General features: G+C 48.1%; 1 protein-coding gene and 1 pseudogene across 2 annotated transcripts in view; both read right to left on the reverse strand.

Annotated features, from left to right (window-relative positions):
• Positions 1-10259: 10259 nt before the first annotated feature.
• Positions 10260-12161, reverse strand: LOC144783275 (potassium-transporting ATPase alpha chain 2 pseudogene; annotated as a pseudogene).
• A 1321-nt stretch (positions 12162-13482) lies between these two features.
• SCYL1 (SCY1 like pseudokinase 1) overlaps positions 13483-19101 on the reverse strand; it is a 990258-nt gene continuing 984639 nt past the window's right edge. For both annotated transcript variants that reach the window (XM_078660868.1, XM_078660869.1), the window contains one exon: positions 13483-14288. In XM_078660868.1, the coding sequence (XP_078516994.1) occupies positions 14164-14288 (125 nt within the window). In that variant the 3' untranslated portion in view covers positions 13483-14163. The remainder of the gene's footprint in view (positions 14289-19101) is intronic.

The raw sequence follows: 19101 nt of genomic DNA on the forward strand, positions 1-19101 counted from the left end.
AGGCCTTCTTCTCCTTGTCAGACATGTCGAATTTAGCAGAAAAACTTGAAGAAATAACCAGAAAAATTGAGAAACTGAGCAGAGCTCAGTGGAGACTCCCTAGCACAACGTGCGGTAGACAAATCTGAGGCTCTGAGCTCTCTCAGGAAGGTTCTATGGGGTGAGGCTGCTCTGATTGGTCCTGGCAAAAGTTTGGTCTCTTTTACAAAAAGAGGGTGATAGGATACAAAATGAGATGAGGCCTAGGCCTATTTTTCTCTTTTGTTTCTATGGTTTTTATACTACCGAGGCTCCCATTCCGATGACGGGGAATGATACAAAGCATGGGAATCTATGAAAGTTCCAATACTGGGGCAACCCCCATCTATTCACAAGGCCAGGGGGTAGATTTTTCTACTGAATAATTTGGGTTAGTATGGCCAAATGATCTGTACTTTGCATTCTCATTTGCAAATGTATTTTGTACCTGAAACTTTTGTCTCTTCACCTATCCACTCCTTCATTGCATTTCTGTTCATTATGATTTGAGTCTGACACTGTTTGCCTTGATTATTGTTCTCTCTCTGTGATCAGAACATTGTTTGCCGTGTAAACCTGTACATGATGAGCATTTTAGCTACCCATTATTTTACGATAAATATTATAAACCTTACACTGAGTCTGTGAATTATTTAGAAGGATAGATAGATAGATCGTTCTAATTATTACCATCAACTTCTCAACTTTTGGTCCATCGACCAGAGGAAAGAGAGTTGATTACAGGTTCAGTTATGTATTTAGTGTGTTAGGAATGAGCCTGTATTTATGAATCAATGATTTAACTCAAACTAGAAAGAGCGCAACATGGATTCATGTGTTGGGTGTATGTGTATCGATCCCTGATTGGCACTGGATCACAACAGAAGCAGGTATACACACATAGTACTTGGAATTCAGCTGGAGAAAATTGCACAATCCCATTGCAGTCCCAATACTGACCCGGTGGCTCCCCAGAATAACCGTAGACATATTATGTTTTCAACAATTTCCAGCCGGGGTCCAGGATAGCTCATCAGAGGAGCGGCCAAAACGGCCGGTACGTTACGCTCTCTCAGAGGGGGCCGGGCAGAAGTTAGAGCACCACCGGGGGTCAGGCAGTGCCGGCTGCAGGCTCAGCAACCTCCTCTACCACCCTTCTCATGCTGCGTGCCCTCTCCGCAGCAAGGCCCAGCCTCCCCAACAATCCTCCCAGGCTGCAGCTCTCCCCTCCTTACCTGCGCCGAGTTGGGAGCCCCTGCAGCGAGATGACGCCTCCGGCCAGGCGCGGTCTCCCCCGTCAGCCATCCGTCCTCTGTCTGGCTCCTCCTGGCTTGAAACGCGATTGGAAAATTACAAATCAGATTTTTTGTTGTGTTTTTTCCTTTCTTTTAAGTTGTTGGTAATAGCCATTAGATGAACGTTATATTTGATGATAGATACTATACAATTTATGATGTGATGAGACAGATAATTAGTAGTATTTGTCTTGAAAAATAACCTTCCTTAAGAAAATACCGTGGCATCCTCTTTTCTTTAATTAGTTGAAACGCGATCGAGCAGTCGTGAGCTCAGCTCCCTCCATGCGGCGTGTAGGTCTCAAATCTGGCGCTCAGCCTCACACTTCTGTAGCTCACAGCCCGATTCAAATGGCTTTAACTTGCTTCAGGCGGATGTCAGTACATCGCCTCATACTGTGGCAGAATTATTTTCAGGTGGGTGCCCCAGGGATGGCAGATTATGACAGATTTTTGTCTCAGCAGGCAGACCTCCACTCACATAGCGCCCATCTTGTTGCTCAGCAAGGCCATGTCCCTGCAAGTTATAGTTAGTTGACTAAACTATAACCAGTACATTTTAGTTTTTGCCATTTTTTTAAATAATATTTCCTGTTTTATTCCGTCAGGGATATTTGTCATCAAGTGGTTGGTTCTGAGTGAGGTTAAATAGAAAACAAGAGTGAAGTTTGAAATGTCTGACAGGTTCCCAGAGAACCCAGCAAGAGTGCTATGGAATTCCTTTATGATGCAGCAAAATGGGTAAAAGGTTTTGTTACTCCAAATTCTTACATCATACTAGAGAATAACTAGATTTAGCATTGAGTTAGTCACACTATATGCTCTCTATGAGAGCCATGCATAACAAATTCAATACCACTTCGTTGCAATTTAACAACAAGCAACTCAGTATTTAGATATTACACTGGGCAGGAGAGAAGTGTAAAGAAGATAATTAAATAAAATGCTAATTAAACTCTGAGAATACAGTAATACTTGAACTTGTACAAGGCAACTGTTAGAAATGTGGATCTCTGGTTGGCTAAGGCTTACACCAAAGCCAGGCAGAGACCACCACTCAAGTCAGGGCAAGGGAGTTACACGCCAAAGATAACCCCTGCTCACCCCCTTGGTAGCTTGGCACGAGCAGCTAGGCTTATCTCGGTGGCGATGTGTAAAGCATTTGCACAACACACACAGTAACAACACACTAGGCACAACACAAAAGGAACTCCACACAAGATTATATAAAAATAGCCTTTGTATTATAATAAAAACACATCAGATAATATTCACACAATGTACACTGTGCCAACTGGCACAGCCAATATTTACAAGGGATTATTTACACAGGACAGGGCCACGTGGGCCACTGTCAGAATTAGCACTTGGTAAAGGATAGTAAAAAGTAAGAATAAATATGAACTTAGAACACAGCCAGTAATCATTGGCAGACACTATACTCCGCGTCAACCTGTCACATAAATCATAACAGGCACAGTATCACATAAGGTGAGAACTCTATTCTGCGCCAACCTCATAAGTTTAAATAGGATAAACCATAATCTCCTAAACGTCAGGAAATACACTTAAGAACATAACCTGCAGTAGGGAATACATCAAACCTAGACCACAGTAGAGAAATAAAACAGTAGGTAAAAGCTAAGAATCATAAAAGCACATCTATGGCATAAATCAAGGTGAATAAATCATTCTACAAACATTGCATTTCCTTGCACCTATATAAAAATTGACATCAGGGCCTTGCACCATATAAACCTAAGAGTCCCCTGTGCCAACTGGCCATCTATAAGGGGCTCAAATGCCCTTTGTCCACAAAGTCAGGGCGCGCTGCCAAGGCAGCGGCAGTCACTGGGGCGCACTTGGCGCAAAACTAAACGTGGCAGCTGCCCACTACTTGCTGGGCAGCTGGGAAGTTCAATGAAGGCCTAAACGCTGCAGCTGGCACTAAGTGCTGCGCAGCTGTGCAGGCCAAGGTAGGGAGAAAGGAGTGTGTCTCACTCCTGGATTAAAAGTACAGGTCCCCCTAAAAGAAAGAACCTAAACGGTGCAGCTGCCCACTACTTGCTGGGCAGCTGGGAATAAGAAAAAATGCGGCATGGGCCCTCACTAGCCCTTCAAATATATTGCGCAAAACGTTGGAGCCATATGGCTCTGAAGTCAGTAATGCCCCCAAACACCAGCGCTTTAACTAAATGAGGCCAGGTTAGGGCCATCTAGGTTCTAGATCAAATGTGGACAAAAGGTTGGAGCCCTCTAGGCTCTGAAAATAATGGGGGCACCCAGGGGCAAGAACACGGGCCCCTCTGGCCCTCGGGACCTGCATTGGGGCCTTTGAGATAATTAGGGCCATCGTTGGAGCCACGGAGGCTCTAGGGGCAATGGTGCAAAATGCGGGGAGGACCGGGGAAGTAAAATATGCCTCAATCCCCCCCCCCACGAGCACTTTTAAATTATTGCTGGCCACACGGTGGAGCGGCACGCAACGGCGGGTCGCTCAGGATACCCCCACCCACTGTCAGGGTGCCCCGAAGGCACCATTCATATGGAGGAAGCCCCCACTACCCGGTCTGGATGTCTCGCCGGGGAGCGGTCTCCTCAGTTCACGCGGTGGGGGCAGGCAACGGCAATGTGCCTCGAGCCCCCTTCGCCTTCCGGTTGTATTGGGGGCACCTGCGGGGCTCTCCCTCACTTAGGGGAGCCCCGCGCAGACCGGCGCATCTCCTGGCTCTCCGGGCGGCTTCACCGGCGGCGGCGTGTGCGGGACTTCCTTCCCAAGACCGGAAGTCCTGCCTGCCGTCTGGCACATCGCTGCCCGGCTTCCGCCCTGTGCAGAACTCGGGCCGCCGCAGTGATCTTTTCGGGTAAAAAGCGAGCTCCCTCGAGGGTAAAAGTATATGTTGAAGCGGGTGGGCACCCGCGTTGGTTCTGATAAGCGGGGTGGGCACCCGCTCGAATTCAGAAGAGAAATACGGGCAAAGCCGCGGTGTGGGCACCCGTGCAATTTAAATAAATATGAGCACGGCGGCCATAAAGCAGGGTAGGCACTTGCTTAAGGATTTAAATAAGCGGGCATAATGCAGGGTGGCACCTGCAAGCAAACTATATCCATAAGCGGGGTGGGGACCCTGCCAGGCAGGAGTCACGGGGTAATCTCTTTCCAGGGGATTCCCTCTTAAAGGGGCCACCAGGAAAAGGAGCACAGCGCTCCCAGGGGCATTCAGATAGCATCAAGCACCCAAGGATAAAAATAAAGCCAAAGTCTTTACAAGGTCCTGAAGTAGAAGCAAGGCAGAAGGGTCCCAATAAGTCCTCTAGGCATCCAGGGGCTGGGCAGAGCCCAGGGAGGCAAGCCTTTCCCTGAGCTCCAGCAGCAGCACGCCCCTGGTAGTTTCAAGTCCGCAAACAAGAACATTTACTTGGGGTCACAGCTCTCTTTTATACACACATATCCTTTGTCTAAAAGGTGCAGGCAAGGGGAGAACCAGATGCAACTTGTTCTTGAGCACTTTGTTTTGCTGAGCCCCTCTCCCTATTCACAAGACAGGCCAGGGACATCAGACGCACCACAGGAGGTGGAGCCAGCATTGTGGAGGGAAAGTCGAGCCCTATTCAGGTCCCAGGTGCACTCCTCCCTGCCATCAACATGCAGATCTCTCCATTCACCACCGGGGCAGACCCATCCTGACTCCTGGAGCCAGGCACACCAGCCAGCTCCAGCCAATCACAAGCCAGACAGTCAATTCACATTTACTGCACAGACATGCCAACTTCTAGAAGTGGCACTTCTACACTAGACACAATAAATCCGCGCACATCATCGCGCAGCATTTAATCTCACGAGTTCGCACATACCAAACTCAACCCTGCACTCCCCACATATCAGGAATTACCACAGGCACACATATCCCCTATGCATTCCTATGGGAGAGCTGGCCATCTCAGCACACACTCAGAGTGCGCACGCACTTTACACTGGGCCACAGTGCTAAAGTGCGCAGAGGCCTAAAATCACTATCAAAAAGTTTAGGGGTGAACCTGCCAAAAAGGCCCAAGTCCAACACAACCCCCTTCCAGCCAAAACGCAGGGTAGACCAAGCATTCCCTTGATGGGATTCCCTGCTTAGGGCGAGAAAACACGGACGAGGGCCCTCAACAGCAGGGACACCATCCGGTTTCACGCCACTCTGAACCAATGTGATTTCCTCTGAAAAAATAACTCAGGACCAACTAAGCTACTCCCTGGTACTCCCTAGTTGTCCACGGCCAGGACCAGGCCCTAAACCATCCAGATACCACTGGTCCTTGCCAATCCACAGTGGGGGGCAGTAACCCCTGGCACACAATACCCAAGTTCCACTCTTCTTCTCAGTATAGTTCCAACCTACCGCCTGAGGTCTAAAATCACCAGCTACACCAGGGTCAGAGGCGAGGACTCCCTCCCTCTGCACCCCCTTCCAGAGCACTATACCCTCCCAACTGGAGTGGTACCCCTAGAAGCCAAGACCGGTCAGGACACTGATTACACTTGCCCTTTGTTATAGACCAATGCCCTGAAAACCAGGACTTCACGCGGGTGATTCCTAACTAATGTGTCGTGCGACAGTTTGCCTGGCGCAGAGCTCACTACCTCCTGTCCACCTGACAGTGCGTGAAGATGCTCCAGGACAGAAGTCGCATCACCATGGCCAATCCTAGGCGACACAGCCCTTCTGGCTGGCCCCTGACCCACTGAATCCTCCACTGGGGACTCTTTCCCCCTCTCACGCCTCAATCTGGGTTTCTGTACCTTCCACTTAGGAGTGGCACGGCCAGACACCAGAACTGATGGAGGCCTGATTACAGGCACTCCCAGCTCACCTAACAAGGGAGATCCTCCTCAAAGAACAGTCAAACAGGACAGACTAGGCTCCCACCTGGTGTTCCCTCCAGGAACCATCCAGTACTAGAGACTGAGGTGCGGGCACTTTGGGACACAGCCCAATCTTACTCCTTCTCCTGCGAGACAGGATGCGAGCCCCTACAACTTCTTCACTACAAGGCTACTCTGAACCACTTCTACCCCTCTGGGTTGGAAGACACCTACACAATTCTTTTAGTATCACTCTCAATGCAAGCTCCCTAAAATAAAAATAACTTACACACTTCAACAGGGTTTGGCGCGACTCCAGAAAACTATTACGGGGCAGGATCTCGCTGCGCGAACAGACTGAAGCGCCCTTTAACACCATTCACTGGTTAACCAATCACCCAAATGTCCAGGGCACCACAACAATCATTCACACTCGCCCCACAAGACTGGTGAGACAGCCAATTGACTGCCCCGAATCAAAACCTGTACCCCTCTTACTGAGCACCAGGTACCATACTCTGGTAACTGGGAATGGGACAAACTGCACTGGACAATTATATTGCTGCCACCACTGGATCCCACCCTACTGGGGAATCCAGAAAAATGACAATGCACTTAGGGGATAATCTACCTGCCCTGAGCTTGTTACTCCATGCCAATTAAGTTACCACTGTAGGCCAACCCAAGAAATAGCAGACAGTACAGGGGCATTCACTCCTATAGCTCGCGCTTACAGGCCAACCCAAATAACAGTCTACACAAGGGCAGTCACTCCTCCAGATTCTCTGGTTTCTGTCTTTGGCAGGACACCTAACTCACAGTGCAATCATAAAACCGATATCAACAAAAATGATATTTAAAATAAACTCAAAGACAATAATCCCCAAAAATGTGACTATCTAAAATGCAGAGCTTGTAGTGCAGCCAGTTGTCACTGCGGTATTGAGCAAACGCAAGTCCTATCCTCACCACTGACAACCAATGTTAGAAATGGGGATCTCTGGTTGGCTAAGGCGTGCGCCAAAGCCAGGCAGAGACCACCACTCTAGTCAGGGCAAGGGAGTTACACGCCAAAGATAACCTCTGCTCACCCCCTTGGTAGCTTGGCACGAGCAGCTAGGCTTATCTCGGTGGCGATGTGTAAAGCATTTGCACAACACACACAGTAACAACACACTAGGCACAACAGAAAAGGAACTCCACACAAGGTTATATAAAAATAGCCTTTGTATTCTAATAAAAACACATCAGATAGTAATCACACAATGTACACTGTGCCAACTGGCACGGCCAATATTTACAAGGGATTATTTACACAGGACAGGGCCACGTGGGCCACTGTCAGAATTAGCACTTGGTAAAGGATAGTAAAAAGTAAGAATAAATATGAACTTAGAACACAGCCAGTAATCGCTGGCAGACACTATACTCAGCGTCAACCTGTCACATAAATCATAACAGGCACAGTATCACATAAGGCGAGAACTCTATTCTAAACCATAATATCCAAAACATCAGGAAATACACTTAACATAACCTGCAGTAGGGAATAAATCAAACCTACACCACAGTAGAGAAATAAAACAGTAGGTAAAACCTAAGAATCATAAAAGCACATCTATGGCATAAATCAAGGTGCATAAATCGTTCTACAAACATTGCATTTCCTAGCACCTATATAAAAATGACATCAGGGCCTTGCGCCATATAAACCTAAGAGTCCCCTGGGCCAACTGGCCATCTATAAGGGGCTCAAATGCCCTCTGTCCACCAAGTCAGGGCGCGCTGCCAAGGCAGCGACAGTCACTGGGGCGCACTTGGCGCAAACCTAAACGTGGCAGCTGACCACTACTTGCTGGACAGCTGGGAAGTTCAATGAAGGCCTAAACGTTGCAGCTGGTACTAAGTGCTGTGCAGCTGTGCAGACCAAGCAAGGGAGAAAGGAGTGCGTTTCACTCCTGGCTTAAAAGTACAGGTCCCCCTAAAAGAAAGAACCTAAACGGTGCAGCTGCCCACTACATGCTGGGCAGCTGGGAAAAAGCAAAAATGGGTCATGGGCTTCAAATATATTGCGCAAAACGTTGGAGCCATCTGGCTCTGAAGTCAGTAATGCCCCCAAACACTAGCGCTTAAACTAAATGAGGCCATGTTAGGGCCATCTAGGTTCTAGATCAAATGTGGCCAAAAGGTTGGAGCCCTCTAGGCTCTGAAAATAACTGGGGCCCCCAGGGGCAAGAACACGGGCCCCTCTGGCCCGCACTGGGGCCTTTGAGATAATTAGGGCCATCGTTGGAGCCACGGAGGCTCTAGGGGCAATGGTTCAAAATGCGAGAAGGACCGGGGAAGTAAAATTTGCCTCAAGCCACCCCCCACGACCACTTTTAAATTAATGCTGGCCACACGGTGGAGCGGCCCGCAACGGCAGGTCGCTCAGGATACCCCCACGCACTGTCAGGGTGCCCCGAAGGCACCGTTCATATGGAGGAAGGCACCGTTCATATGGAGGAAGCCCCCACTCACCGGTGTGGATGTCTCGCCGGGGAGCAGTCTCCTCAGTCTACGTGGTGGGGCAGGCACCGGCAATGTGCCTTGAGCCCCCTCGGCCTTCCGGGTGTATTGGGGGCGCCTGCGGGGCTCTCCCTCACTCAGGGGAGCCCCGCGCACACCGGCGCATCTCCTGGCTCTCCGGGCGGCTTCTCCGGCAGTGTGTGCGGAACTTCCTTCCCAAGACCGGAAGTCCCGCCCGCCGTCTTTTTTTTTATTTTTTGAATTTAAAAGTTTTATATAGCGCTGGCTAGACCCGAAGGTATCAGAGCACTTTAGATGAGAATCAACAATGTAACAGAACAAGTTCAACAAATTACACAATACATCAAAAAATAAGCAATACAATTAGGAGGGGTGTGAAGGGAGAGAGAGAAGTAGTAGAGGGGGCAGGGGAGGTGAGAAAGGGAGGATAAGGGAAGGGACAATAAGGAGAGACTAAAAGAAGTCTGTCTAAAGACCGACTGGGTAGGTGACGACCAAGGAGGGAATCCACGGCCCATCTCCCCTATAGCTAAACCAGGTAGCACCATCGGGCATCAGGCAAAATAGTTCAGTCTCAATACATTGAGAGAGGAGAGAAATAAAATAGAGGGAGGATGTGGGAGGAGAGGACAGGAGAGATGAAAGGAAGTGGAACAATGTGGTTCAACAATATAACAGAAAAAAATCAACAATTACACATTACATCAAACAATCGCAATACATTGGGAGAGGAGAGAAAGGAGAAAAGAAAGTAGTGGGGGGTAGGGGAGGTGAGAAAGTGATGATAAGGGAAGAGACAATAAGGAGAGATAAAAAGAAGTCTGTCTAAAGACCAACTGGGTAGGTGACTACCAAGGAGGGAATCTACGGCCCATCTCCCCTATAGCTAAACCAGGTAGCTCCATCGGGCATCAGGCAAAATAGTTCAGTCTCAATACATTGAGAGAGGAGAGAAGGAGAGACATAAAATAGAGGGAGGATGCGGGAGGAGAGGCCAGGAGAGACGGAAGGAAGTGGAACAATGTGGTTCAACAATATAACAGAACAAGATCAACAATTACACATTACATCAAACAATCAGCAATACATTAGGAGAGGAGAGAAAGGAGAGAGAAAAGTAGTGGGGGGTAGGGGAGGTGAGAAAGTGAGGATAAGGGAAGAGACAATAAGGAGAGACGAAAAGAAGTCTGTCAGGATGCTACTTTGGAAACCAAATGATGCATTGAATATACATTTAGTTGCTAAAAGTAGCAGATTTAGTACTGAGGAAAAGTCACTAACATCTTAAAGAAGGAGAAATGTCCACATTTAGAAAAAAAAAACTTTATTGGAAATGATACAGAGCAGAACTAGATACAACATTATTAAGTGGGATATCCATAGGAACAAGACCACCAACATAACAAAGCAATTTACACAAACATGTTGAGTCTTGACCGCCCAGCGGTCTGCAGTGTCTACAATGGAGTGAAGGGCCAGCCTTGACTCCCGCCACATCGATGCCGGGTGACGTCCTCATTCTACTTCGGTGGCGACACTTCCCCACATGTTGTGCCTCGTGGCGGTTAATAGTTTAACTCTCTGTCGACCCAAGACCCCGGGAATGTGCGGATCAAAAACTTCTGAAGTTCATCATACGCCACAATCAGGATAGCGAAGTGAATGGACACAAACCAGTACTGGATCCTCAGAGGTGAGAAGTGCAGCGCCTCGTCCATGCCGGGGCAGTAGCAAAGGAACACCCCGATGACGATCTGTGACAGCACCCCCAAGAAAATCACCTTGTTCCTGAAAAAACTTGCAGTTAAAAATGGTATTCTTTCTCGTTTTGCGAATAAAAGCATCTGCCATCTGGCACACCACAATGCTGATAGAAAATCCAGAGTAGCAGAACCACACCTGCTGTAATCGCTGATAATAGGTCCATTCACTGCCGTAGCTGTCCTCCAGTTCTAAGTCCGTCTTACTCTCCCAAGCCGGACGCAGCCCAATCAGTCGCACTGGAAGGAAGCCTTGTTGGGCCATAATTGTGAAATAATTCGCAAAGCCAGCGAAGGATTCCATGGCGGTAATATGGAAGTAGGAGTAGCTGAGCAGTTGCTGGTTCAACAGGTGGTCTCTGGTGGGGTGCCTCGGCTTCCGGGTCATGATGTCATTCTCTGGCTTCTCATAGGCCAGGGCAATGGAGGGGATAATGTCTGTGCCCAGCTCGATGAAGAGGATGGTGATGGTGCCCATGGGCAGAGGGCAGTTCAGGATGATGTACACCATGAATGGTACCATCTCTGGAATATTCTTGGTCAGGGTGAATGAGATGGACTTCTTCAGGTTGTCAAAAATTAAGCGGCCCTCCTCTACCCCAGTGATGATGGAGGCGAAGTTGTCATCCAGAAGGATCATGTCTGCGGTGTGCTTGGCCGCGTCCGAACCAGCAATCTCCATGGCCACTCCGATATTGGCTTTCTTGAGGGCTGGTGAATCGTTTACTCCATCACCAGTGACAGCAACAATGGCCCCCAGCCTCTGGCATCCTTCCACGATCAGCAGCTTCTGCTGTGGGGAGGTTCTCACGAACACGATCTCTGTGTGGTGTCTGAGGATATCATCCAACTCATCCGAGCTCATGTCCTTGATTTCCGCACCGCCCGCAACGATGGTTTTAGCATCTCTGGGATTGACTTGTTCCACTGGAATACTAAGGCGCTGAGAAATGTCTTCCACCGTCTCATTCGCCGCTGAGATGATGCCCACACACTTAGCGATGGCCTTCGCGGTGATTGGGTGATCACCAGTGACCATGATGACCTTGATCCCGGAGGAGCGGCACTTGAGCACGGCGTTGGGGACGCTGGACCGAGGAGGGTCGATCATGGATATCAGACCCACAAAGCACAGACCATCGATGAGGAAGTTCATGCTATCTGTGTCGAAAGGGTATCCGAGAGGGAAATCCGACTCCAGCATGAAGTAGTGGCAGAAACCAAGTACCCGCTCTCCGAGGCCCCCCTGATCCATATAGGCAGTCTGGAAGGATTCCCGCATCTCTTCGTCCAGGGGCCATTCCTGACCCCCTATCATGATCATAGTACAGCGGTCCAAAATACGCTCTGGGGCCCCCTTATTCACCAGCAGATAGCGCTTCTCGTTGGGGTCTTCCAGGCGGTGGATGGAGAGCTGGAACTTGTTGGTAGAGTTGAAGGGGATCTCGGCCACCTTCTGGTTACGGGCTCTCAGCGCCATCACTCCCCCCCGAGGTTCAGCTCTGTGAACTTGAGCAGCGCGGTCACCAACGCGTCGCCGACCACCACCCTCTTGTTGATTGACAGCTCCTCTTGGTCGCCGGTAAACTCAGCCCGGTTGCACAGAGCGGCGAACCTGGAGGGAGCCCCCCAGGTTGGGGAGCTGCGGTTAAAGCATTCACCATCCTGGTCTTCCGATGTGTCGGCCACGTGGATCAGGTTGTTGAATCACTTGTGTGCCGTCGGGCGCATCGCTGCCCGGCTTCTGCCCTGTGCAGAACTCGGGCCGCCGCGGTGATCTTTTTGGGTAAAAAGCGAGGGGTAGGCTCCCTCGAGGGCAAAAGATATGTTGAAGCGGGGTGGACACCCGCTCGAATTAAGAAGAGAAATACGGGCAAAGTTGTGGGGTGGGCACCCATGCAATTTAAATAAATATTAGCACAGCGGCCATAAAGCAGGGTAGGCACCTGCTTAAGGATTAAAATAAGCGGGCATAATGCAGGGTGGCACCTGCAAGCAAAATATATCCATAAGCGGGGTGGGCACCCGCCAGGCAGGAGTCACAGGGGAATCCCTTCTCAGGGGATTCCCTCTTAAAGGGGCACCAGGAAAAGGAGCACAGCGCTCCCAGGGGCATTCAGATAGCATCAAGCCCCCAAGGATAGAAATAAAGCCAAAGTCTTTACAAGGTCCTGAAGTAGAAGCAAGGCAGAAGGGTCCCAATAAGTCCTCCAGGCATCCAGGGGCTGGGCAGAGCCCAGGGAGGCAAGCCTTTCCCTGAGCTCCAGAAGCAGCACGCCCCTGGTAGTTTCAAGTCCGCAAACAAGAACATTTACTTGGGGTCACAGCCCCTCTTTTATACACACATATCCTTTGTCTAAAAGGTGCAGGCAAGGGGAGAACCAGATGCAACTGGTTCTTGAGCACTTTGTTTTGCTCAGCCCCTCACCCTATTCACAAGACAGGCCAGGGGCATCAGACGCACCACAGGGGGTGGAGCCAGCATTGTGGAGGGAAAGCCCAGCCCTATTCAGGTCCCAGGTGCACTACTCCCTGCCATCAACATGCAGATCTCTCCATTCACCACCAGGGCAGACCCATCCTGGCTCCTGGAGCCAGGCACACCAGCCAGCTCCAGCCAATCACAAGCCAGACAGTCAATTCACATTTACTGCACAGACATGCCAACTTCTAGAAGTGGCACTTCTAAACTAGACACAATAAATCCGCGCACATCATCGCGCAGCATTTAATCTCACAAGTTCGCACATACCAAACTCAACCCTGTACTCCCCACATATCAGGAATTACCACAGGCAAACATATCCCCCATGCATTCCTATGGGAGGGCAGGCCATCTCAGAACACACACTCAGAGTGCGCACACACTTTACACTGGGCCACAGTGCTAAACTGCGCAGAGGCCTAAAATCACTAGCAAAAAGTTTAGGGGTGAACCTGCCAAAAAGGCCCAAGTCCAACAGCAACCTTCCTCCTTGAGAATACGTTTCCAGAAGAGAGTATACAAAAAAATACTGATAGCCAAATAGTTATTGTAAGAGTTTTAATCAGTTTAATCAGACAGATACTATCAATTTTACAGAAAACCCTTCCTTAAAAACGTTCTCCCATTCAGGATCTCGTCCCAAAATCAGTCTACACCTGGGTCATTAAGGTAACGCCCTCTGCATTATTCTCCATCCATGATACCACCCTTCTAGCAGACTCTTTCAAAACAATGACCAAAACCACAGGAAAGCAAATATGTGAACGCTTAAAAAGAAATGATCATGCAAGACAAGTGTAATCTGACGTGACCGAGAATATGGTCGTAAGGTGAATGCTACAGGTCAGCCAGCATTGGGCAAAAAGGCAAAGTTCACCGCTTTTTTCATAACCACCTGAGCTGACTGTTCTTATCTCATCCATTGTCCCTGAAGAACCTTGGCGGTGCATCTGCGCCAGACTCTGAACATGGGACAGGTCGGGATTTGTTTTCCTCCAAGTTTGCGCATATATTGAGCAGATAAATAAATATATACATTTTTATCATAACATTTTCAATGATCAACCTAATGGGAAAAGTTCTGTGCACGTTGGAAGAGAATTGTCTCTCAACAGAGAGAAGATAAAAAATAAATTTCAGACGGATAGCTCTCTTCCATTTATGTGTCCACGATTCCCTAGAAATCTTTCCATTTCAGAAGATGAGGAATCGGCTGCATCACGATCAATCCAGCTTTCGAGTACCGAGCTTCATGGGGCCGCGGGCCGCCTTCTTCTCAGCCCTTTTAGCCTCCATCTCTTTTTTTCTCTCTTCGCGGCTTTTGCGCACTTGGTCCACTTTGCAGATTCCTGTAAATAAAAATAATGTTAAAATAAGAAGTAAAAATCAAGAGTTTCCCATCTATATCAGTCTCGCAAGCACTGCAAATGATGTCTTAATTTATTACAAATGTGATGAAGTGTAGGGAGAGGCAGTTGAAATACAGCAGAACAGCCCACAAAAACAATTTGAGGCACGCTTTTGATAAACGTGAATACATCATTAGCACATAAACACAGTTAGTTAGGACCACAGGGATTTTATAAGACCAAACTCTGACAAATTCCCCAGATACATTTAACAGATATGTCAGAGGGTCTGGAAAAAAGAACTTAAAAAATGCACGCCTAGTGTTCCAAATATTTACTTAAACATGTGTGTGACAATTTAACGTCATACCCAGTGGTGGTCAACCGAGGATACCCATCAGTCACCATACGGAACCGCCGTTCATCATTTGGGATTCCAATCAAGACCAAAATCAGGAGTGCCACATGTTATCACAGTGAAGGGTCCAGATGTATATAAAGGTACCCTTAACCGGTCAAGTAGGTCTTATTAAGGTCTTGTTACTCAATTAAGAGAATCGTAGCACACATGATACATGCGGGACTGATGTTGCAGTGCACAAAAAAAGGGTGAAAAATAATAAGAGAAAATGTGATTTAAAAATGGATGAGAGGGTACTAATAACTTTATTCGGGTGCTACCCAAACCTCCACTATTAAAAAGTAGTTACTGACAGTCACTATAATATGGACTGTCTGAATGGTTTATATGGTCTAAACCATTCAGACAGTCCATATTATAGTGACTGTCAGTAACTACTTTTTAATAGTGGAGGTTTGGGTAGCACCCGAATAAAGTTATTAGTACCCTCTCATCCATTTTTAAATCACATTTTCTCTTATTATTTTTCACCCTTTTTTTGTGCACTGCAACATCAGTCCCGCATGTATCATGTGTGCTACGATTCTCTTAATTGAGTAACAAGACCTTAATAAGACCTACTTGACCGGTTAAGGGTACCTTTATATACATCTGGACCCTTCACTGTGATAACATGTGGAACTCCTGATTTTGGTCTTGATTGGAATCCCAAATGATGAAGGGCGGTTCCGTATGGTGACTGATGGGTATCCTCGGTTGACCACTACTGGGTATGACCTTAAATTGTCACACACATGTTTAAGTAAATATTTGGAACACTAGGCGTGCATTTTTTAAGTTCTTTTTTCCAGACCCTCTGCCATACATCATTAGCACAACTCATCTGCTAACTATTAACGAAGAAGCAATGCTATGGTAGTCCAGAGAGGGTGTTTTTTCTCATTGAATACCGTCTAAGGTCCCAAGATCATTGAAAAACATTTGCAATAGTTATTGATCACCAAGAAATATTGACAAGATTTGGCAATACTAAAGCCAAATTGCAGCCAAGAATAGAGAGAAGGGGCATATGTCCCATGGAATTCGATATGACCATAAGATTGTAAACAAATCAGAAAAGCAATACAACACAGCATATTATATTTGACACCACCCACTTCCAACAATTGAGAACAATTTAACATCAGCATAATAGTATATAAATGTCATTATTCTGCCACTCGTTCCCCGACTGCATTCTCCCCCTGTTAAACTCTTCTCTCTCTTCCGGTACGGTGCCTGGCTCCTTCAAGGAGGCCGTACTGGTGCCCCTCTTGAAGAAGCCAGGAGCCGATCCCGCTGTCCCAGCGAATTACCGTCCTATTTCCCTTTTACCTTTCTTTTCTAAAATCCTGGAGGCCCACGTCACTACCTGTCTCTCACAGTTTATCGAGAGTTCCAACTTTCTCGAGGCCAACCAGGCCGGCTTCAGACCCGGCCACTCTACGGAGACAGTGATCTTGGCGGTGCTGGATGCCTTGAGAGACGGGGCTGACAAGGGTACCCCCCAGGCTTTGGTATTATTAGATCTGTCTGCCGCCTTCGACACGGTGGATCATAACATCCTTTTCCACCGTGTCGAGCAGGCTGGCATCCAGGGCCTGGCGCTGGCCTGGGTCAAATCCTTCCTGACCGGCAGGTCTCAGACCCTTAGCCTGGGCACTTTCAGGGCTCCCAGGGAGCACTCGCCTTGCGGGGTCCCCCAGGGTTCTTCTCTATCCCCTATTCTTTTCAATCTTTATCTTCGCCCCCTTCTTCTTTCTTTGAGGCAGTGGGACGTCACCGTATTTAATTACGCGGACGACCTGCAACTCATTTTTCCTCTTAACTCCCCTTCTGCTATTCCCAATTTTCAGGCAGTCATGTCCCACATTCTCCAGTGGATGGGCCACAACCAGCTAAAATTGAACCCCGGCAAGACGGAGCTCCTCCTTCCCGGTAGGAGCGCCACCTCCTGGGGGCCACAATTCTGGCCGGCGGAACTTGGTCCCCCTCCCACCCCTGTGGCCTCGGTGAAGAGTCTAGGGGTCACAATTGACTCCGGTTTATCCCTTGGGCCATAGGTCGGGACGGTGGTCTCGTCTTGTATCTACCAGCTGCGCAGGATCAGGAAAGTGGCATTTCTCTTTACACCCGACGCCCTCCTGCAGGTCATCATGGCCCTCGTCCTCTCCCGCTTAGATTTTTCTAACGCGATCTATCACGGTCTGCCTAAAACATCGGTGGCTAGACTGCAAGTGGTTCAAAATCAAGCGGCGAGATTGGCCCTAGGGATCCCGAAGTGGCAATCTGCCAGGCCCTTCCTTGCCAAACTCCACTGGCTCCCTGTCACCGCAAGGACAGCCTTCAAGATCGGCTGCCTTACTTTCAAATCGTTAACCGGGCCCTGTCCCGCCTTTGTGAAATCTCTTATTAGACCTTATTGCCCATCCCGGAATCTGAGATCTTCTCATCTTCACCTTTTGACTGTCCCCTCTTACAAGCTCTGCAGATCCGGAGGCCGGAGATTTGCACACCTGGCCCCCAAGCTTTGGAACACTTTTCCTTTTTCTCTCAAAACCTCTAATTCTCTGACTCTTTTTCGTAAGTCCTTAAAAACCTGGCTTTTCCCTCAATCTGGTTAGTTTCTCTGTCCCCTCTATGTCCATCCAGCGCCAGGAAACCCATGGTGTCAGTGCGCTCTATAAGCACCCCTTACAATACAATACAATACAATACAATACAATTACTTCAGAAAGAATTAAGGTAACTGAACTAATCCAGGCAGACAGTAAAGAGGTCACAGTTCAATTAGTCATTCAATAAATGGTGACGTTAAATCTGTCAGCACGTTTGCCAAAAGAATGGACGTGCACCTCCACGCGGATTGTGGGCTGCCGAGGCTGGCTTTTGCGGGGGTAGGACCAGCACGCAGCATCACAAGGCCTATAACCCCATTAGCTCAGGAGGCGGGACTGAAATACTTAAAAGCGCGCCTTGTGACGGCTGCGCTGGACCAAGTATGGGAAGCCTAAGGCTGTATCGAGCCAAGTGTCTTTAGTTCCTTCTTTTACCTCTAGAAAACTTGGGTAAGTGAAAAAAAAAACCTTTGCAAATAACAGGCTACAACTCTGGGTAAATGCAAAAAGTCCTCTATCCCGCTACTGTGGGTACCCTGTCTGATGACATTACATCTGTTGAGCAAGAGCTCTGCGTGGAAGCAAACTGTCCACCCAGGCAGGGCTTTAAGAGGGATGAAAAATCTGTGTGTGTAGTGGGGCGGGGGTCTCTCTAAGGGGTGTGGCCAATGTAATTAAGGGCGTGGCTTTAAACGCATAAGTCATAAACGAAAAATCTGTGCTTAGCATAGTGTGCTGCCCAACTTGTATTTTGCGGTTTCTGTCACTGCATCCGGATATATGGTACAGCAAGTAACATCATACCTACAACAAGTCAGGACTATTGGCTTTGTCAATGGTTGTTAGTTGTATAAGCTAAATAAGCAGCAACTATGGCTTGTATATTATATTGAAAAAGCTTCCACTTAAAGCCCTGGTGAAACCACGACAATGTTGCTGCTCCTGAGTTTCAGAAAGAGAAGGGAAATCCAAAGAGAAAATGACTCTCTTTAAAGGATTTCCCTTCCTCACAACGCTCACCTGGCATGAGGTCTTCCCCACTAGTGAAAAGTGAGCAGTGCACATCGATGTGCCTGCTGTCACTGCAGTGCTGAAAAAAATGGACTGCCTGTGCCAGGGAACAAAATAGAGACCCATTTCAAGCCCCCCTTTAAAAAACTGCCGGTGCTCAGTAACACCCGGCCCACTTAAAGCCCTGCAACCAGGGTTCAAAAGGATATTGATTCAGTGGCTTGAGAAACGTCTCTCTGCCTCATAATTCCCATCACTAAAAAAAAACTCGCACAGACCCGGAGCGCCAAATATTCAGAGGGGCGCAGCAGAGCCGTCTGACAATGTCATGAAAACAGCAGCTCCCCATCCCACTTGGTCTCAATCCAGTCCTGTTAAAGAATTTTTAATCAGCTCTTAATGTACCTCAGCGTAATTGTTAGCACATCAGTGCCCTGCTCTCCTCCCATCTTCCTTCCTCCTTCTGCCGGAACACCGCAGTGCAGTCGGATTGGGATCACAATTAGGCCCGGGTACTCTGAAAAAGTGGTCCACATTCCCGGAGGGTGCCCTTTCATGAAACACCAATTGATTAGTCTCATGGGTCACATGTTTATAGGAATGTTTGGTCATTTTAACATATTATAATTTATAGAGCCAGTAATGTGGGTAAAAACTAAAAACACTGAATTTTGGCCAGGCGGGCACGGTGAAATATAATGGACCAAGGGCCACAACACCTGGTGTGATGGGTATTTTAATATTCTGGCATGTAGTTATATAGTTCATACTATTTAATCCAGCT

This window comes from Lissotriton helveticus, chromosome 9 (genome assembly GCF_964261635.1).
Source record: "Lissotriton helveticus chromosome 9, aLisHel1.1, whole genome shotgun sequence".
Lineage (NCBI taxonomy): Eukaryota > Metazoa > Chordata > Amphibia > Caudata > Salamandridae > Lissotriton > Lissotriton helveticus.